Source organism: Microtus pennsylvanicus, chromosome 8 (assembly GCF_037038515.1).
Source record: "Microtus pennsylvanicus isolate mMicPen1 chromosome 8, mMicPen1.hap1, whole genome shotgun sequence".
NCBI lineage: Eukaryota > Metazoa > Chordata > Mammalia > Rodentia > Cricetidae > Microtus > Microtus pennsylvanicus.
The window spans coordinates 19,112,004-19,135,083 of record NC_134586.1 but is presented as its reverse complement, the minus strand read 5'-3'; the positions used below and the strand labels follow the sequence as shown (position 1 = coordinate 19,135,083).

The 23,080-nt window shown below is 38.3% G+C and overlaps 1 protein-coding gene across 1 annotated transcript; it reads left to right on the top strand.

Moving 5' to 3' along the window:
* The first annotated feature begins 413 nt into the window (after nucleotides 1-413).
* Nucleotides 414-10,124, top strand: LOC142855453 (killer cell lectin-like receptor subfamily B member 1). Its single transcript, XM_075981951.1, has 6 exons — nucleotides 414-498; nucleotides 5,447-5,545; nucleotides 6,163-6,237; nucleotides 6,757-6,911; nucleotides 7,590-7,705; nucleotides 10,001-10,124. Exons 1-6 carry the CDS (start codon nucleotides 414-416, stop codon nucleotides 10,122-10,124), a joined length of 654 nt encoding a protein of 217 aa, XP_075838066.1.
* Nucleotides 10,125-23,080: the final 12,956 nt, after the last annotated feature.

The window sequence follows — 23,080 nt, the reverse complement described above, 5'->3', positions numbered from 1 at the left end:
AAAAAGTCACAGAATACATTATATCATAATTCCTGGGAATTTGGGGGGGGGAATCCCTTAAATTTGAATTTATGATTGAGTGGTTCATTTTATTTGCCCTGACCTTTGCTCTGAGGGAATAAAGGATAACAGACTATTTAAGAAATAAAGACAAAAGAATTTTCCAGAATTTTCTCAACATGCATGCCTTGTGTTCTATCTTCTGTTTGCTATATAAGAATGAGTAAACTGTGTGAACATAAGGGACACCAAGTTTTGTAACTGTGGACGAAACCCTCAGCTACAAGTGTGGGTGGGTGTGGACGCAGACAGGGGAGTGTTCACAGCAGATTTCCTTTTGTTCATTTGGCCTCACAGAGCTTTGTGTTTGTCTTCTCTCATTCACTAGTCAGTGTTACATCTCCAAACTTGTAATGGATGAATCAATTGTTTACAATAATTTAAACTTATCCAGTACTCGTGGGTTTAGGAATGCATCACCTCCATCTCTTCCTTCAGGTAAGTGGCTTTATTTCTCCTTTCAATACTTGAATATCTTTTAGAGTTAATGCTCTTTTGTTATCATGCAGTTTTAAATTATTGCTTTAAGATGGTGAGATGCCTTATTATGTAAAAGTACTAATTGTACAAACTTGACAACCAGACTTCAATTCACAATAACTTGGGTGGACTGAGAGTTACCTCCTGAAAGTTGTTTTCTAAACTCTACACCTAGTATGGGATGTGTACACATGCAGGCACTCATGGACACATGTATACATACACACACAGAGCATACTTTCAAACACTCAATCACACACACACACACACACACACTCACACTCACATACTCAGACCTATGTGTCAGACAACCACAACATCAGAGAGATAATATTATTCAAGGAGTTCATGAATCATGAACAGTGTTTCTCCTATTCAGCCCCAGATGCTAGTTAAATAATGCTAGTTAAATAATAATTCGCACATATGAACAGAAAAAGTATTTTTAGAGACACTGCAGACACTTCCTGGAATATATTGCTCAATCCAGATCCTGGTACAAAATACAACATGTTGATTTAGAAACAGCCCTAGCAGTCAGCATTAGGCAAAGCAGCACTCACCTCTGCCAGAGAGCTTAGTAGTCGAAGTGAAAGAAATGTGCAAGATTTGGGTAAAAGGGACTAGAAACCGATGTAGAAAGTGTGTCTAAAACTGTCCCGAGATAGTAGTGCATTCTGTGACCAACTGAACTTACTGACATCAACGAAATTGCAAGGTTTTCACTTAATAATCTTACTATATGGTGAAAGCTAAGTGATTATAACAATATTTTTAAAAATTTTGGTTAAGACCTAATAAATTATAAAAATTAAAAGTCAGGAAAACATCTTAGAGCCATCAAATTTGCTTCATTATCATCTTCACATCAGAATCAGGGGAAATGAAAGTTTGACAATGCTGGTAGGATTCCAGTAAGCCAGCATGATAGGAGGAGAATGCTTTTTTCCCCATGTGTTCAAGCCAAGCAAATGGCTGGGAAAGGGCTTGTGAAATGGATGTAAGAAAGTGAAGGCTGAGAAAGACAAGATTTCCTCAATACTACTATTCATGATCCCAAATCAAGAGACTAAAAAATTTGTCTATCCTCATTGTGATTATTATTCTACATATCACCAGTTTGAACAAAACCTCTGCACATAAGTCTCTTTTATAAAATGTGATATTTTCACAGGAACTACGTGCATATTCCTATGTGCTTTAGATAATCTCCAGATTACCAACAATGTTTAAGATGATCTCAATGCTATGCAAATAGTTGTTATAAGTATTTGTCTAGAGCATATGATTGGAGAAAGTCTGTACATGTTCAATAGATTGTTATATGTGCAAAGTTCTAGTCAGCAGTGAACTATTCGGTCTTCTGGTATGGATTCTTCTTAAGGCTTAGGGGAGCCATCTTCTATCTCCTGAAAATATTTCTACTTTCTACCTTTCTTCTTCTTCTCCTCTTTCTCCTCCTCCTTCTCATCTTCATCTTCCTCTGCTTCCTCCTCATCTTCCTCCTATTCATCTTCTTTTTCTTCTGCTCCACGTCTTTTTTTGTTTTTTTTCCTCAAGAACATTTCAAAATGTATTAATTTCCTTAATAATTGTTTGTCATCATACAAAAACTGATCTAAAGTCCTGAGACAACTATTATTTTCTGCAATATTAAGTATACAATTCAGCCACAAAAGATAAGGTAAAAATTAGAATAAATAGAAATAAATACATAGGCAATTTTAAACAACACAATAAGAATAAAAGTACATTTTAGCAATCTGGTTTCAAATTTTGACATGTGACTCAGAGCATGTCATCAATTATTTCAGGAAATATTTAGAAAACTAACAAAATAGGAATAAATTTAAAGCTGTCAAATTTAGGAATCCCTAGCCATGCGTCTAGGGTATAACTGTAATTCTAGTACTAGAGAAACAGAGACAGTGACATCAGGAGTTCAGTGTTATTATAAATCCCAGAGAGAGTTTGGGTCTAGCCTAAACTATAGGAAACCCAATGTGAGAAACAAAACCAAGCAAAAAATTATAATAGGAAAGCTTTTCTCAGAATGGTACAGTATTTGTTTCTAATAATTAAATCTATGAATCCATTCATAAAACAGAAAGACATGGAACTGTTAGAAACTCAATGAGACCCTAAAGGGGATTGTGATTAAATTAGAGGTGTAAGTGCCAGCTAATGTTTCTCCTTATTACATTTATAAACAAAACTCTCCCTGTTTTTTCATATCTAACCCATTTTTAAAAAATATCTATCAGAAAGTTAAATTCACCAAGCTGTGGTATGATGACCATATCACAAAAAAATAACACATTTCATTATCCAGTAAGCATAAGACGTCCATTGTTGGTGTAATCACCAAGGTAAGCACATCTAACATGGTGTTTAGGAAGTACATCGTGGTAGACAAAGTATATGTCATGTTATATAAGTGGTTTGGAGGTTCTGTGTTCACAGATAAGCACTAGAGGAACCAGAAATATTTAAATCTCAGGGTTGTTTCTGTTATCTACTTGGAAAGCTGGCTTTAGGCGTAGTTATTACTCTGGTAATTTTTGTTGAAAAGACCACACAGAATCCTGTCTAAGATCCTTATGGTGAATTTTTCAACCTGTAGAACTGATCTTTACAAAGGATAAGAGAAGTAGCCAATGTAAAGAACAGAGTTTATGCCATGTTACAATACAGTACCCCTTGTCTTCTATAGACACAGTGTATGTCATGTTACAGCACAGTATCCTTATCTGCTATAGACACAGTGTATGTCATGTCACAGCACAGAACCCTTATCTGCTGTAGACACAGTGTATGTCATGTTACAGCACAGTATCCTTATCTGCTATAGACACAGTGTATGTCATGTCACAGCACAGAACCCTTATCTGCTGTAGACACAGTGTATGTCATGTTACAGCACAGAACCCTTATCTTCTATAGACACAGTGTATGTCATGTTACAGCACAGAATCCATTATCTGCTGTAGACACAGTGTATGTCATGTCACAGCACAGAACCCTTATCTGCTATAGACACAGTGTATGTCATGTTACAGCACAGAACCCTTATCTTCTATAGACACAGTGTATGTCATGTTACAGCACAGAATCCATTATCTGCTGTAGACACAGTGTATGTCATGTTACAGCACAGAATCCATTATCTGCTGTAGACACAGTGTATGTCATGTTACAGCACAGAACCCTTATCTTCTATAGACACAGTGTATGTCATGTTACAGCACAGAACCCTTATCTGCTATAGACACAGTGTATGTCATGTTACAGCACAGAACCCTTATCTTCTATAGACACAGTGTATGTCATGTTACAGCACAGAACCCTTATCTTCTATAGACACAGTGTATGTCATGTTACAGCACAGAACCCTTATCTTCTATAGACACAGTGTATGTCATGTTACAGCACAGAACCCTTATCTTCTATAGACACAGTGTATGTCATGTTACAGCACAGAACCCTTATCTTCTATAGACACAGTGTATGTCATGTTACAGCACAGCACCCTTATCTTCTATAGACACAGTGTATGTCATGTTACAGCACAGAACCCTTATCTTCTATAGACACAGTGTATGTCATGTTACAGCACAGAACCCTTATCTTCTATAGACACAGTGTATGTCATGTTACAGCACAGAACCCTTATCTTCTATAGACACAGTGTATGTCATGTTACAGCACAGCACCCTTATCTTCTATAGACACAGTGTATGTCATGTTACAGCACAGAACCCTTATCTTCTATAGACACAGTGTATGTCATGTTACAGCACAGAACCCTTATCTTCTATAGACACAGTGTATGTCATGTTACAGCACAGAACCCTTATCTTCTATAGACACAGTGTATGTCATGTTACAGCACAGAACCCTTATCTGCTATAGACACAGTGTATGTCATGTTACAGCACAGAACCCTTATCTGCTATAGACACAGTGTATGTCATGTTACAGCACAGAACCCTTATCTTCTATAGACACAGTGTATGTCATGTTACAGCACAGAACCCTTATCTGCTATAGACACAGTGTATGTCATGTAATATCATAGAACTTCATATTTGCCATTTCAGTGTCTGTTGTTTCTATAAGTTGTATCCAGCAGTGGTTTTAAACTACTGGCTGTAAAATTCTAGTAATAAGTAACTCAATGTTTTAAGCTGGATTCTGCCCAGAGCAGCAATGATGAGATCTCACAGCATCTATGTCAAGAAGTGAGTCACTTTTCATTAGTGCTTGTGTCCCAGTATCACTCACTCACTCACTCACTCACTCACTCACTCACTCACTCAATGATGGATCCAAATTGAAAAATAGAAACATCAATGGTACAGTATTCTAAATAGAAGTCATAATGTATTCCTCTAAATAAAAGGTGATAGTGCCAAGTACTGCACTCCATGGAAAAAATGTGAAAGTTATAGTCACCAGATGTAGTTTGGGCTTTATGAAGATGGAACTCTGTATGTGTGTGTGTCTCTGTCTCTCTCTATCTCTCTGTATACCAGTGCACACATAGTGTAGCACTATCTCCAGTTTCAGTCAGTCCACTAGGAATGTTGAAAAGAGTCCTGTAGGTTCTCTCTCTCTCTCTCTCTCTCTCTCTCTCTCTCTCTCTCTCTCTCTCTCTCTGTGTGTGTGTGTGTGTGTGTGTGTTTGTGTGTGTGTGTGTATGTGTGTGTGTGTTGGTGTGTGTGTGTGTGTGTGTGTGTGTGTGTACACATAGTGTAGCACGATCTTCAGTTTCAGTCAGTCCATTAGGAATGTTGAAAAGAGTCCTATAGTTAAGGAAGTTCTTGTGTAGTGACAAAACTACCTCCGACTTTTATCCTAGATGTCCTCATTTAGATTTAACATGTGTATTCTTTGCACTTCTCAGATGCCTGTCGATGCCCAAACTGGCATCAGTTGGCTCTGAAACTCGGCTGTGCTGGGCTGATCCTTCTTGTCTTGAGCCTGACTGGACTCAGTGTCTTAGGTAAGTAAGGCAAGAACTTTCACTTCTTAATTTCCACACAAACATTTGTCTTGTTTATGGCACCTGGCTTCCTTAAGACTAAGAAAAGTTTAATGATATATAATAATACAGGACAAAATTTTGTGTCCTCTGTGGAAACTTCACATTTCTTCCATGCTTTTTAATTTTTTGAGAACAGTTATGGGTTATGACATATGTGCATCTGGAACTATAAAACATAAAAGTCACAGTTATGACAAAAATATAGCAACAAAGAAAGCTAAAAGGCCCCCATATTTAACTTATTACATACCTGCTAAACCTTCTTTGGAATGGGTGTGATTAAGGATGAGCAGCTCAGGTGTGACTATGGGCAATGTGAGGGTTCCAGCAATGCCCACAGATTGACTTGTCAATAATAACATATGTAAATTCACAGCTGTTCGAATTCATGTGTTCTGTATGTTTCTTGTTCATATATCCCGCCTAAAGACTTGTCCCTTATTCCAGTTTGCTAATATTGTACCAGTCCTGATGTTCAGATGAAAGAACTTGATTTCCTGAAGTAAGAAATAGAACACTGGTTCCATCATTTGTTTCAGTAATTAATTCTCTCTATGTGTTTTGTTATTTAATAGTGCGAGTCTTAGTGCAAAAACCACCAATAGAAAAATGTGGCATGGCTGCTAACGAGATTATGGCTGAACCAACAGGTAATTGTGTGGCTTGAATTTCCTGATAAGAGGTGATTTTTGACACAAAATGTGAATTAACTCAGTGGAAGTTCAAAACAGTCTTCAATGAAGATGCTGTATCACCTTTGATTTCTGAGAAAAACATAAAACCATTAGGAACTTGGAGGGAGTCACAGGGTTTGTAAGTGTTGGTACTGGAAACTGCACTGAAGCTGTGTGACCTTGACATTTACGATCTTACCCAGCTGGCCATGCTTCCTCAGGTTGCTGGCTCACAGAATCTTAATAGGCAAATATCAAGTTAAGAAGTGAAATAGTTGATTATTTTAGCAAACATGTTAGACAGTTTACTTTGTCTGAATTAAATTAGTAGAAATAAAACATAAAATTAATCCTTTGTCATTAATTATGATTCATTGACATATGACAACATTAGCCTTGTTTCAGCATTTGCTAAATGAAACAACTTTTGTGTGGAGTTGATTATGGTACAGCAGAAACAGGGCAGAAATAAACATGTCTTCTTTCTTACTCTAGAGAGAACACCCATTCCAACATGCCTGAAAGATTGGCAGCCATACCGGGATAAATGCTTATTTATTTCTCAAATTTCCAGACCTTGGTCTGAAGGTCTAGCTGACTGCTCTGTGAGAGGAGCCACTTTGCTGCTCATTGAAGATCAAGAAGAATTGGTAAATTGATAATAAAATTGCTCAGTTTAGAACATAACACTTTTTTGAAGCTTTGATGACATGTCTGGACTTTAACCAATGGTCTATGTTGAGGAAGTGGAGACTTGGATTTTAAACAGTTCAAAACCTAGATGTAGTAGAAAGAGCATTGGACTTTCCAAAGGGCAGGGTGCCTTGCTCTCTCTTAAGATTGGAGGGAGATGGGGCTGGAGAGATGGCTCAGAGGTTAAGAGCATTGCCTGCTCTTCCAAAGGTCCTGAGTTCAATTCCCAGCAACCACATGGTAGCTCACAACCATCTGTAATGGGGTCTGGTGCCTTCTTCTGGCCTGTAGGCATACACATAGACAGAATATTGTATACATAATAAATAAATATTTTCAAAAAAGATTGGAGGGGGATGGGAGGCAGAGGGTATGGAGAGCGTGGGAGGGGAGGGAGTGAGGGGAGGAAGTGAGAATTTGGATTTGTATTTCTTTAAAGTAATAAAAACCAATGGGATGAATCAATTAAAAGTAGAAATATATAGAGATAAGTTTCACAGAGGAGAGAATTATGCTGGTGGGGAGCTAGGATGGGATTCAAGCAGGAGTAATCGTGTTTTAGAAGGTTGGTAGAGGAAAGTATGTCATAAATAAATAGATTGAAGATTAAGTCTTCCACTATGTTTTGGTTATAGAGATACTTTCAGGATTTCTCAAAGATAGAAGGACATCAGTTTTTTATTGGACTAAAATATATACAAGTGGAGCAGATGTGGAAGTGGACAAATGGTTCTACTTTAAATCCTTATCTGTAAGTATTAAATGAGGTAATTTGAATATTCAATTGAATCTCATTTTTACTGAAAATTGAATTTTGTAATTTTAATTTAGTGTATAAATTCTTGAGATTGTTGAAAAGACAAGTTCAAAATTAGTTGCAAAGTTTCATGTATAAGTAGATAACAACCCTTTATAATAATATGTGTATATTTAATTACAATGGAATTTTAAAAGACAGGACATAGACTAACTTCTTACTGTTAGAGATAAAATAGTTTTAAATGTTTTGGGGGAATATATAAATTTTCATTTTCTCTTTTTTTTGACACACACACTTTCTCAGAAATTTAAAAACATATTTATTTGTTTTGTTTTTTCTGTGTGTTCTTGAGTGTATGTATGTATTCCATGTACATGAGGGAGTTCACAGTAGTCAAAAAGAGGATTTCTTGGAACTGAAGTTGCAGATGGTTGTGAGCTACCATATGTGTGCTAGAACTTGAACCTAGGTCCTCTGCAAGAACAATGAGCACACGTAGGCACTATATTATCTCACTACCCATACACAGAAATCATTCAGCAGTGCTTTAGACCTGTAACAACAAAGTTACACCATAATGTGTTATGAAATTATTTTCTCTTGGCAGAATCAGTATAGACATTGCTGTTTAAAAATGATTTTACACATAGTAAGAATTATCTTTTTCTTTCTTCTTGTGTGTGCTAATTTTTTGTGTATAATTGTGCTGTGATGTAAAATGGTTACCTAATTTTGATTCATAGTGAAAATGTTATGATAAGTGAAGATATCCATGTCAGGCAGAGGAATTAGCTCAGCTGCTGTGTGATTTCACTCTGATAAAAGAATGCTCTGATTAGATGGCAGTGAGCAGGTAAATTTGGCGTCTGACGGGCTACAATAGAAAGAGTGTCAGTCAAACTAGCTTTCGTTTCATCTAGACTGAGAAAATGGATCTGCCAAAAAGTTCTACCTGTGTAAATATCACAGTTCATATAAAAAGCCAGACATAGAAGTCCACATCTGTATCACAGCACTCCTGCAGAGAGATGGAAGCTATAGACAGGAGAATCACCCAGAAATGCCTGGGCCAATGAGCCTGGAGCACACAGCACAGTGGTTGAAACAAGGTAGAAAGGGGGGTTCCCCCCACGATTGTTTTCTAACTTATACACAAACTTTTACACTTCCTCTCTCCCTCCCTTCACCAACTCTCACACATCTATGAAGTAAATATTTATTCTAACTCCCTGGGCCCTTGTTTTCAGGTTAGGAAAAAAGAGGAAAGTTAAAATTTTACAAGCAGGATTATTTTGGGATTATTATTTGAGATAAGGTTAGAGCTCTCACTGTAAGTCTGGCTGGGGTAGCCCTGGCATTCCACCAAATGCTTTTTGAAAATCAGGCCTTAAGAAAAGGGTCTTGAAGATTGAAGAAAGATGCTAAAAGATGAAAAATAAAATGTAGGAATATTTATAGAAGCCCAGTTGAGGGAAGTTCATACTTTATTAGCATGCTGGGCACTACTGTGACCAAAAGTTTATTGCTTAGTGGCAAGAGGCTCCATGAAGAAAGACAAGCAAAAGTCAGCTGTGAAGGATCCCTGCTTATTGCTTGCTGGGTGACATCCTCCACTTGAGACAGGCTGCTCTTGAACTCACCAATTCCTTTTCATCACTGAGAAGCTTGGTGTGTTAGTGCTGACTTCTGGTCTCCTTCCCACCTGCAGTGATCCCAGGAACCCTGGGTGTGGGACTAGTGTTGTGCTAGAGTAAAGACCCAACATCTCTGGGATGAGAAGGGAAGGACCCAGATTCTGTTCCACATGAGTTGAGGCTCTTATTTTCTCTGTATGCAATTCTGTAGACTCACTGTGTTTACTTTTCATTTTGAATACATTTACTAATTACCTACTGTGTAACTATTGTTACACATTCATGTATACCTCAATGCTTTCTCTAAGCAGTAGTTGCTTATAACCTATATATTTAAGGACACTGAAGCTCAGCAAAATAAGATGGCTTTCACATGATCCCAAAAACTATTCTTGTAGTAGAACTCCTGTTCATACATTGTGATAAATATTCTTGATGGACTAATTCTTCTTTTGTGAGGGTACAACTGAAAATTCTAGAGGCTTCTCTAGGTGATATCCTTATTGATTATGTGTATTTATAATGTTGGTACTCTGCATTTACTGTACTTAAGTACTATGTAATCTTAGCATCCTTAAATGTACAAAAATGGCTGATGGCTGATGTGATAATTGCAAGAAAATCCTATACACCAGGATTCTTTGCTCTTCAGATTACAAGTCACTGGCAAGGACAAAGAAAACAGCTGTGCAGTCATCTCACAGACAGAAGTATTTTCTGACACCTGCTCTACAGACAACCGTTGGATCTGCCAAAAGAAACTGAAACATGTCTGAAATCCCATGTCCTGACTCCTGATTGTGAATGTCATCCCTATGCTTTTACCCTCTACACCAGATCTCTGCATTGAACTGTCAATGCTGCCAGCTCTCCTAGTGCAGTTGGTGATACAAAGCATGACCTACAATACCACTGTGACTCTTACAGATGCTGACTTCCAGTTTCTTTAATCTGTGAATGCAAATGCACACAGACACAGATGTGTTATTCCAAGACAAGTGTTTTATAGATGGAAGCCCCTGCCATTAGGGGGCACTGCAGTCCTTGTGTGTCCTTTGTTAATCTCTCTGCACGGGGCCATCTGCAGACAGCTGCAGAAGACTTTACAAAGTTTTCATCTCAATTGGACCCCCACCCTAAGCCACTTCACATCTGGGCTGTAGAACTTTGATTAAAGTCTTTGCCCTGACATCAGAAGCCCAGAGCTGGAAATGGAAGTGTTTCATTAACATCTCCGAAATTAATAATGGACTAATGCTGTGATAATGAGAGTGACTCCAGGCAAAGGAGCTCTGTCAACATGAGCCTTCCCACACTGCAGTGATCCAGCTGCAGAGACTGTAGAGTTGGTGGCACCTTGGTGCTGGGCTTGTCAGTCCCCATAGCTGTGAGACAAGAAGGGCTCTTTCCAGTTTTTTATTATGGTAACAAAAATGGACTAGGATACGGCCTGAACTCTGTCCACTGTTGCACAGGTCTTCCCATTTTAATTTTCTCATTACTTTTTTCTTCCATACCTGTCTATACCCTATGGCTCATGTATAATCTGTAGGAGGTATGCTACTAAATATGTGGTTATTTTCATAGAAAACAAGTGACTTTTTTTTTTCAGTTCTTCAGTTAGAGAATTTAAAACATGTATTTATTCTGATAAATCTCTTGTACATCAATTTTTATTTAAACACTCAGAAATTTCAGTAGTAATCCAAAAAATAAAATAGGTTTTACTGTATAAGGAGACATAACAAAATTTTTATTAAAATAGACATCTACATATGTTAGTCACTCATTGTCCAGTTTAATAACTTAAATTGAAGAATATGTTATGATATAAGAAAACTTTCAATTAGAAGTATTTTTCAATAAAAAATTGATGTGCATGGGTGTTTTGTTGCATGTGTGTCTTTGTACCATATTCATGAAATTCCTGTGGAAGTCAGAAAGAGGCACTGAATCCCCTTGAACTTGAGTTTATGTGTTTGAAAGCTACAGTGTGGGTACTGAGATCAAACCTGGATCATCTACAAGATCAGGCAATACTCCTAACCATGAAGACATTTTAAAACCTTGATATTCTTAATTATTTTAGAAAAAAGTACCTACATAGTCATTGATCATAATTTTCTAGTATATCAAACATCAAAGTATAATTCTTTTGTGAAAATTCTTATGAAAAAAATCTCTAGGAAGACCTTTCAGAGAGAACAGCATTAGAATGTAATGGTTAGGCTTTAATCTTTGCACTCTGGTGGCAGATACCAGCAGACTTCTGTAAGTTAAGGCCAGCCTGCTCTACAAGAGCTAGTTCCCCGATAGGCTACAAATCTATAGAGAAACCCTGTCTCAAAAAACTGGAAAAAAGAGCTAGTTGGGGACAAGACAAAGCTAAGACCAAGCTTTCATAATTACTAGTAAGCCTCTGTGTCTGTTGTTATTTGTGAGCTGGAAGCCCAATGGGAAGCTTGACTACAAACTTATTTTTCTTTGTGTGCCTTATCTCTCTCTTGACTCCTTTTTGAAAGCAAAGTTAACCTAGAGAGTTAAAAAAAAAACGCCTCTTATATTCTAAGATAAATTTTATATCTGCATTTTCTGAGTTTTGCTAAAGTATCTGTCAGAGATTTTGGAACCAGCCCCCTACTCCCACACAGACTACAGTCACAGTTTAGACTTGACATTTGAAAGTCATAGAAAATGACCTAATCTTTTCTTTTCCTAAATGATGTGTGTGTGTGTGTGTGTGTGTGTGTGTGTGTGTGTGTGTGTGTGTAGTGACTTTGATAAACCTAAATTTCTGTGTTCAGGCCATGAAGTGATGTGTATGATACATTATTTTCGGTAATGCGGTTTTTCAACTGTTTAATAAGTCAGATATGCTTAGTGACATTGCTTAGGTTTATGCAGTTCTGGCCCTGTACTTAACCTAAACTTCATGCTAAGATCCCCAAAACAAACTTTGAAAGTCAATGGATCTATTTGTCTAACTTCCTAATGTGTCCCCAGTATATAAATCTTTGTCTATTGTTTATTTAATTGGGTTATTAAGGATGGTTGGACAAAATGGCTTTTCTCAGATTCTGACCCTTAACATTCTTAGAAACACTGATGTGGGAAGGTCATATGTATATCTGTTGCTTTCATTGGTTAATTAATAAAGAAACTGCTTGGCCTGATAGGTCAGAACATAGGTGGGTGGAGTAGACAGAATAGAATGCTGGGAAGAAGGGAAGTGAGGGCAGCCGCCATGGAGCCAGCCACCAGGTCAGACATGCTGAATCTTTCCCAGTAAGCCACCACATCGTGGTGCTACACAGATTATTAGAAATGGGTTAATAAAGATGTGCTAATTAGCCAATAAAAGGCTAGAACTAATGGGCCAAACAGTGTTTAAAAGAATACAGTTTCCATGAAATTATTTTGGGTAAAGCTACCCGGTGGCCGGGAGCTGGGTGGCAGGAAGCAGCCCGCAGCTCCTTCTACAAAACACCATCTGGTTATGATGAAGACATTAGCTGAATGGCTAGTAAGGGCCATTTTTAATCTCTCAAATGAGCCTTTGTTATCAATATTATTTTCCTTTTCAGATATGAAAAATATGCAGTTTCTGAAAATGTTGCCACATTTTTTTTTGTTTGAGTTAAATTTGTTTTCTTATCTTTGAGTATAAATGGAATTTATTGTAATAAAGAACACATTTATAAAATCACCTTAAAATAATACTTTTACTGTATTTATTATTATTGTGTGTTGTGGTTGTTTGATTATAGGTCCAAAGCTTATGGCCATAATAGAATGTGACCTTGTTGGACTAGGTGTGGCTTTGTTGGAGAAAGTGTGCAACCAGAAGGTAAACTTTGACGTCTCAGAAACTTAAAACAGGGCTAGTAGACCCAATTCTTTTCCTGCTGCCATAAGATATTGATGTACAACTCTCACCTACTTCTCAAGCACCATGCCTGCTTTTGTGCCACCATGCTTTCAGACATGATGATAATGGAATAAACCAATTAAATGGTTTCTTCTATAAGAGTTACTGAAGTCATGGTGTCTCTTCACAGAGAAAGAAACCCAAACCAAAATATGTATGTATATGCTTTTTTTGTGTATGAGTGAATATAGTCATGTATATCATAGACAACATTCGTAAGCTTGTACTTCTCCTGCATAGTTTTATGTCAACATTCTATAAGCTAGAGTCATCTGAGAGGAGAGGACTTCAACTGAGAAAATGCCTCTATAAGTTCATTCTGCAGGCAAGCCTGTAGGGCACTATCTTAATAGGTGATTAATGTGTGTGTGTACAGCCCATTGCCCATGGTGCCACACCTGAGTTGGTGGTGTTGGGTGCAATAAAAAATCAGACTGCAACCCATGGAGAGTAAAACAGTTAGCAGCACTCCAAGAGAGCCATGGTCTCTGCAGCTGCCTGTGTCTTCAGATTCCTCTGTTGAGTTCCTGCCTTAAGTTCCTTCAGTGAGGGGTGTGACTTAAGAATTGTATGATGTAATAAACCCCTTTCTCCATAATTATGCTGTGTCACAGCAATTGGTATCAGGAGTGGGTATTGCTGTGTCAGATCTGACTAAGCATTTTTAGGAGGTCTGAAATGATATGAGAACATTGGACTGAAAAACAGTTAAATATGCAGATCTCAGTGGGATGTTCTGTGAGAACATGGAAGATAACAGTGTTGAAAGAGGTGCATATGATGGAGGATTGGCTTGTGAAGTTTTGGAGAGAAGTTAGAGAGTACCTTGAAGACTCAATTGAAGACAGTTCATTATTAAAATTAAGAACCTGTGGTTCAATCTGCTACTGCGAAAGAAGCATCTGTGAAGAATAAGACACCAGATCTCTTAAAGTGAATACGTGACTTTTCTGGAACAATCAGTACTGAACAGCTGGAACTGAAAAAGCAATGAGCATAAATGAGGCGAAATCTTCTCAGACAATCTCCACAGGGTCAACACACAGATGTGAGATTCAGATGGGATAAGGGCTGCACCTTCTTCTGGTAGCTGAGCCTGATAATCTGCTCAAGATCACCCAGGTGGTGCTGGTTTTTAAGGTATAAAGAATTCATGGAGAGAAAGATAGTAAAAAGCACTCCTCCATGGCCTCTGCATCTGTTCTTGCCTTAAAATTCTTGCCCTTTTATAGTTTCTACCTTGATTGCCCTTGATAATTATGGTGCTTTGAATTAGAATGGCCTCCATAGGCTCATATATTTGAGTACTTAGTCACCATGGAGAGATACCATTTGAAAGGATTAGAAGGGTTAGGAGGTTTGGCCTTGTTTAATCAGTATGAATTTGTTGGTGGAATTATGTCACTGGGTTTAGATTTGAGGTAAAACACCCATGTTATGTTCTCCTGGACATGCCAATCTCTGTGGATCAGGATGTAGGTCTTAACTATTTATCTACTGCTATACCTGCTGTTATGTTTATCAATATGATAATAATGGACTAAGTTTCTAAAAGTGCAAGGAAGTCCATGATTAAATGGTTTCTTTGTAAGAGTTGTGTTGGTCACAACATCTCTTCCTAGCAATAGAACAATTACAAAGAAAATAATAAACTGTGATATGGAAGGATAAATGAAATAAATCCTTTCCTCTTCAAGTTGCTTTCATCCTGATGTTCCATCACAGAAATGGAAATCCCAATTAAGACAGTCTCTTCTTCTACCTTGTTGAGACAGGCTCTCTCTTGTTTGTACAGCTCTAAATACTCCAGGCTAGCTGACCCAGAAGATTCTCCTATCTTGTGAGTGCTGAAGTACAGATGCTTACCACATCATCTGCAATCAGTTAAATCCATTCCGGTGGTATACATACACACCAAAACAGGCAAAAAACTCATACACATAAATAAACAAATAGTTTTAGAAGAATATGTAGACCCCCCTCTGGTGACTTCCTTTTTCATCCTCTATTCTTCATTGTTGTTCCATAGATTCTCAAGTCAGTGTATGACCTCAGACTATCAATAGGCCTCTTTGGACTTAGCCATTTGCCATGCAACCAGGTCAATAACCTTGCTATTTCTTAGCTTCAAGGAGTCATCTTCTAGATGTCCTACACAGTGGAGGGTAACAACAAATAGTGGAATCCAACCAAATAGCCTTTAGGTGCTGTAGGAATTCCTGCAGTGAGTAGCATTTAACTTACCTGCCCACATGGGTGGAGCCTCATATACTTTATATGCTGATGTAAAGCCTGCCTCCAGTCTCTCTCTCTTTTCTGCCTGTAGCATTTAGTTGCTGTTCCCTGTTTGAGCAGAGCATTGTGATCTGTGAGTCTACCTCTAAATAAATAACCCTCTATTATATTCGATTCTGAACTAGTGTGGGATTTCTTTTATGCATCCTTCTTCATGTGGTGCCCCATGTGGATTTGGACTCCACACATACCGGGTAGATGGCTTAAAGGCCTAACTGGTCCACAACCCAGTTGTCTCCCACCTCCAACCACCTGTCTTACTTTTACATAAGCATTTTTTTCTAAAACCCCAACCACAGCTGCGCTAACTGCATGCAGCAACTTAAAATTTTCAAAGCTCATGAATACCTCCCCCCGACGGCTGCATTTCCTGCCATGTGGAGACTTGTACAGCTTCCATACAGCTTCCAGTTTGTACTCCTGGCCCCTGAGTTCTGGGCTTCTTTCTCCGTGTACAGATTGATATAATTGTTTTTAATTTGTCAATCAAAGCATATTTCTCAGGATTTAAGCAGCACCAAGGCAGGGAAAGTTAAGCAGCTCAGGGCTGTTCATGGCACCAGGTTCCACCGCTAGTTGTGACTCTGCAACCACGACACCTGCTGGACAATAAAGATTATTACACCTAAATCAATTTACCAGATCTCATAACAGGTAATTAATATATCAATAAAATTGAAAGCTATATAATTACAGACTACATTACCATTAAAACTTTTAATGACATTTTTGCTAATACTATGGAGTGTATTCTGAGAGTCTTATATGGTTATTGTAATAATCCATTTATTGGATACTGGGATTCAGTTTTTTTTCTTCATATTATATCCTTAAGAAAATGGTTTGATAAAAGAGCCAAGAATGAGGCACTTTTAGAGATGATCCAGTCTTTACAGACTAATAATGACAGCTGACAGGATTAATACCATTGAAAATCAAAAGTTACCTGAAAAAATTAATACTATTGAAAAAGGTAGCATTAATTTGACAGACAAATTTGGCTTACCAGGAAAGATTCTAACTGGCATCCATCTTAGGTGGAGGATCCATGGCTTCTCCCTCTCCACCCTTCTTCCTCCAGCATTCAGTTCTGTTCTCCCTCCCCACACCTACCTAAGTTCTGCCCTATCAAAAGGCCAAGGCAGTTTCTTTATTAATGAATCAATGAAAGCAACACATAAACATAAAGACCTCCTACACCAAACAACTCTGTACCATGCCTTGCAGCTGGGGCTGGCAGGATTCTCAAACACCTCCAGTAACTCTAACAGGTGGTCAGCCACTACTAGGGTGATTGAGTTCATGGTAGTAAAATGGAAGAAATACGGGCAGGATGACCCATGGACTGGGAAGAGAGGCAGATATGAAGAGGTGAGGGTAGTCGGAAACAGTCTGATATGAATGGTCTGCTAGCCACAAGGTGATGTCTAGGCTATTGCCAAGCGTCAAGTCTTGGTCTGAGGCACTGAAGCAGCCTAGAAGGTCTGTGTTGATATCTTTGGCTCCTGTAACCACTGAGGGTCATACAGAGATGTGTAGTGTGGGTCACCACCTGGGGTCATGCTGCCCACAGGGACCATGGTGGTCTAAGTGGCCAGCACCATTACCTAGGACCATGGTGTCATCTGGAACAGGGCTGCTGCCAAGGGCCATGTCTAACTATGTGACCCTACTGCAGCCAAGTGTTGATGTCTGAAGCTTCTGATAACATCAAAGGCCATGTTGATGCCAGGGGTCTGGCTTCCACCTCAGGTCATTTTGGTTTTGTAAGGCATTGATGCTATAGGGGAACTTGCCAATCTGAGTGGCCTATGCTGCAACCTGGTACCATGGTGACCTTGGAGCCTAGGCTGCTTCCTAGGACCTTGTTTTTCTTTCACCTTAGTACTACCACACCATGGTCTATACTAACATCTCTTGTCCATGTTGCCACCAAGGACCACATGGATTCCCCAGGTGTAGGCTGCAGGCTGTGACCATGAGGGTGTCTGAGGGCCAAAACACCTCCAGGGCCATAATTATCTGAGTGGTTTGCACTGTCACTGGTGACCATGCTGTCATCCAGACGAGCTCTGCTGTCTTGTCGGCCCATATTTCTACGTGATATGGTGACCAGTATCCCAGGCCATAGTTTGCACCTGCCACACAGGAGGTAATCAGTCACCTAGCCTGTTGCCATCCCTAAAAAGGGTCAGGATGTTGTTCTGCTCCTTGTTTGTAATTTGGAGGATGCCTGAAAAGAGATATTAATTTAGCCTATGTGACAGAGGTAGCATACAGAGAACAAAGACATGACAGAGAAGGCATAGGTAAATGTGGACATGACCAGAAACACTCACCTGGTTACCTAGGAAACAGAATGCTAATAAATTCTCCCCTCAGTTTATGTTTTTGGTATATAAAGCTGTTTGGAGAATAAATGGAGGAACTTTTCAGGATGTAAACTCAGTATTTCATGAGGGATCACTGAGAATCTCCCTCCTGGTAAAGCCATGTGAGTTGTCTTTATTCTTCCTACGTTTCCCTCTGGTCCAGAGAGACAGTTTATGTTGTGGTGGACCCTGACATAGCGGCATGTGCAACATGGGACTGACCACTGAACCCTGAGAAATACCAGAGAAGTGATGAGAAGTATGGAGGAAAAACTGAGAAACCCGTGAGAAAAAAAATGCAACAGGTTAATATGTGAGTAATGAGCACTAAAAAATAGAATTTAAAGAAGTATAATAAAGTGGAACAAAATTTAAATCAGGAGTAAAAATTTGTAAATAATAAGTTATATATACATAGGATAAGAAAAGAGTATTCAGTTATATATGTTGATAGCTAAAGGATGTTAGAATGGAACAGAAACAATGGCAGAGACATTTAGAATCTGTAAGTGTGATAGCTGCAGAAATGCAATTTTTATCACTTGCTAAATAGGAAGGAAAAGTGAAGGGAATATGGCATTTGGCCCAAAAATTGCCTAGGATTCCACTGAGATTGAGGTGCCACGTGCAGGCATAGTAGCCAGCTGAATCTAACCCACCTGCAGGGGAAAAGCAAGCAGGAGTCTGAGTAAGTTTAGAAAACAAATTTTACCACACAGTCAGCAGCCCAAAGTCAGTCAATAGAGCAGAGGAGAGGATTCAGGAATTCTCTTAATTTTATGATTACAAGTTAAAATACAAAAGATAGTTAAAAAATGGTTATACCTGTCAGAGCTTGTGATGGCAGGCTGGCAGAAGAAGGGAGCATGTGTTCTACCCCCAACCATGCAGCTCAGTTCCAGCTAAGAGATGGACAGGCAAGTTTGCAAAAAGGGTAGCCTCAAAGAACTGCAGCTTCAGGACAATTAAAAATAAACAAGCATGTTAAATATGCTTCCTTTCTACATTTCACATGTCTGTAGGCATGTGAATTCGTATCCAAGGTGGATTGATATCAGTTCCTTTGATCCTCATATGTGTTTTAAATCTGTTTTCAGTACTGTGGCTCTGTAGTGAAGTTTGAAAGTCAGAGATTGTGATGCATTCAGAAGTGCCTTGATTGTACAGGATTTTAAGATTGTTTAGAATATCCACAGTTTTTATTTTTTCTTATAAAATTGAGGATTGTTTTTTCAAAGTCTGTGAAGAATTTTGCTGCAATTTTAATGGGCATTTGCATTGAAACTGTAGATTGCTTTCAGTGAGATTATCATTTTTGCTATGTTGGTTCTATTTTCACAAGGGAATAAGAGATATTTCTATTTTCTGATGTCTTAACTTTCTTTCTTGAAAGATTTTTTCTTTTTTTTTATTAACTTTTATTGAGCTCTACATTTTTCTCTGCTCTTCCTCCCTGCCTGCCATTCCTCTCTCCCTTCAACTCTCCTCCAAGGTCCCTATGCTTTCAATTTACTCAGGGGTTCTCTTTTTCTACTTCCATGGAGATTAGATCTATGTAAGTCTCTCTTAGAGTCCTCATTGTTGTCTAAGTTCTCTGGGATTGTGATTTGTAGGCTGGATTTCTTTGTTTTATGTTTAAAAACCACTATGAATGAGTACATAGTATAATTGTGTTTCTGTGTCTGGGTTACTTCACTCAAAATAATGTTTTTTAACTCCATCCATTTTCCTGCAAAATTCAAGATGTTGTTATTTTTCTGCTGTGTAGTACTCCATTGTGTAAATGTACCACATTTTCCTTATCTATTCTTCAGTTGAGGGGCATTTAGGTTGTTTCCAGGTTCTGGTTATGACAAACAAAGCTGCTATGAACATAGTTGAGTACATGTCCTTGTGGCATGATTGAGCATCCTTTGGATATATACCCAAAAGTGGTATTACTGGGTCTTGAGGAAGGTTGCTTTCTAATTTTCTGAGAAATCACCACATTGACATCCAAAGAGGCTGTACCAGCTTGCATTCCCACCAGCAATGCAGGAGTGTTCCTCTTTCCTCACAACCTCTCCAGCATAAGTTGTCATCAGTGTTTTTGATCTTGGCCATTCTTACAGGTGTAAAATGGAATCTCAGAGTTGTTTTGATTTGCATTTCTCTGATGACTAAGGATGTTGAACATTTCCTTAAATGTCTTTCAGCCAGTTTAGATTTCTCTGTTGAGAGTTATCTGTTTAGGTCTGTACTCTATTTTTTTTATTGGATTATGTTTTTTTTTTTTGATGACCAATTTCTCGAGTTCTTTGTATATGTTGGAGATCTGACCTCTGTCTGATGTGGGGTTAGTGAAGATATTTCCCATTCTGTAGGCTGTTGTTTTATCTTGTTGACCATGTCCTTTGCTTTACAGAAGCTTTTCAGTTTCAGGAGGTCCCATTTATTAATTATTAATTGTTTCAGTGTCTGTGTTGCTGGGGTTATTTTTAAGAACTGGTCTCCTGTGCCAATGCATTCAAGTATTCTTCCCACTTTCTCTTCTATAAGGTCCAATGTGGTTGGCTTTATGTTGAGGTCTTTGATCCATTTGGACTTGAGTTTTGTGAATAGTGATAGATATGTATCTATTTCCATTCTTCTACATGCTGACATTCACTTATGCCAGCACAATTTGTTGAAGATGCTTTCTGGTTTTCATTTCATAATTTTATCTTCTTTGTCAAAAATCAGGTGTTCGTAGGTGTGTGGATTAATATCCGAGTCTTCAAATTGATATTACTGGTCAACATCTCTGTTTTTATGCCAATACCAAGCTGTTTTCATTACTGTAGCTCTGTAATAGAGCTTGATGTTAGGGATGGTGATGCCACCGGATGTTTCTTTATTGTACAGGATTGTTTTGCCTATCCTGGGTTTTTTATTTTTCCATATGAAGTTGATTATTGTTCTTTCAAGATCTGTGAAGAATTGTGTTGGGATTTTGATGGGGATTCCATAAAATCTATAGATTGCTTTTGGTATGATTGCAATTTTTACTATGTTAATTCTTCCTAGCCAAGAGCATGGGAGATCTTTCCATTTTCTAGTATCTTCTTCCATTTCTTTCTTCAAAGACATAAAGTTCTTGTAAAATAGGTCTTTCACTTCTTTGGTTAGTGTTATCCCAAAATATTTTATGTTATTTGTGGCTATTGTGATAGTTGATTTATAAGTTAAAAGAATAATTTATTCAAAATACTCTGAGACAAAAATTACTCCAAAAATACTTTGAGGTTGTTTTCTGTAGGCCATCTATTGCTGGACATAGATCCTAGACTTAAGTGTGGTTTGTGTACCCAGTAAGACAAATGGAAAAAATACTTTTTCTTTATACTTAGATATCAATCAGAAATAGATTTCTGGGTTAGGGATGAGAGTTTCTGTTCACTTCTCCTCTCAGGTCTGAGATACCTATGTAATGTGGACCTATGCATGCTCTGCCATGCTGCTACAGTCTCTCTGAGCTTATATGTGAATCAGTCCTGCTATGTCTAGGTCTTCTTTTTTGGCGTCGTCAATCCCCACTGTTTCTTACAATCATTCTGTATCCTCTTCTGCAGATTTCAATGAATCCTGAGAGACAAGATTTGATGGAGACATTCCATTCATGACTGAGTTTTCCAAGTTCCCTCACTCACATTGCCCATTTGTGAGTCTCTGTATTTGTTTCCATTTACAGAAGAGTGGATCTTTTCTGATGATTGCTGAGCAAGACACTAATCTGTGAGTACAGCAGAATGTCACTAGGAGTCATTTTGTTGCTGTGCTTCTTTAGTAGAACAGTACCATTTGACTTTTCTCTGAGTCTATGGCATATCTAATATCAGATTCTTGGCCACGTGAAATGTTGGGTAGAGGTGCCATCTCATGCCATCCCAAGCAGATAGTGGTTGTTCACTCCAACAACATTTGTGGTACTATTGTACCAGTTTGTCTAAAGACTGGTCATTATTGTAAATCAAAGGGTTTCTATCTGGGTTGGTGATCATTTTTCTTCTCTGGTACCATAAATGGATTCTTTCATTTACCATGAATACTAGTCAGTAGGAGTAAAAGTTCTTGATAGGCACCAGTTCACTTCTGCCATGTTCATTGAATTGGGTAGGTGTTATCTTCAACAAGTGGAACTTACCATCAAATTGTGGAGAGTAACCAATAGCTTGGCCTTATCCTGAGTTGTTTGGGGGTTTTCTTTGAAGCCCCTATGGCGAATGACTTGATTAGATGTAACCCTTTCCCAACGCTGGAGGTACATATAGTGACAAGAGATGTCTAGTTGGGACTTAGTCTCTTCTGTTACTTAGCGATTCCATTTAGATATATTTCATATTTGTAGATGTTTTGAGAAACTCCTACTGTAACAGGCTTCCATACAACCCACAAATAGTCTTTAGTTCTAGCTGTCCCTCTCCATAAACCATTCCTTACTCCACTCTTCTATCACAACCCATGTTTGACCTTCCTTTATAGTCACAACACCCTCTCTATAAGTATATATTCTATTTCCCTTTTTTAGAAGGGTTTCCCCCCCCATCTCCTACTCTATACCTAAGCTCTGTGGTTGTAGGCATTAGAATCTCCTTACTAATGAATTAACAGCTGACATCTACATATAAGAGAGTAAATATTGTATTTGTCTTTAATGGGGTTCTTGAGAGTCCAGATCTTAAGAATCCCCCCTCAGTGTTCAATTAAAGCCACCATAATAAGTGAAAGGAGCTAAAGTCTGAGGGTTAAGAAATATACTCAAAACAGATTCCATCTACCATCTATTCATGTCTCCTCCTCCTCCTCCTCCTCTTCCTCTTCTTCCTCTTCTTCCTCCTCTTCCTCTTCCTCTTCCTCTTCCTCTTCCTCTTCCTCTTCCTCTTCCTCTTCCTCTTCCTCTTCCTCTTCCTCTTCCTCTTCCTCTTCCTCTTCTTCTTCTTCTTCTTCTTCTTCTTCTTCTTCTTCTTCTTCTTCTTCTTCTTCTTCTTCTTGTCAGATGTGATTAAAGACCTTGAGATGGAGAAATTTTTCTGGTCTAATCTAATCACGAGGTTCCTTAATAGAGAAGACAGGGCATCAGAAAAAAAAACTTAAAGATGCTATAATATTGACTCTGAAG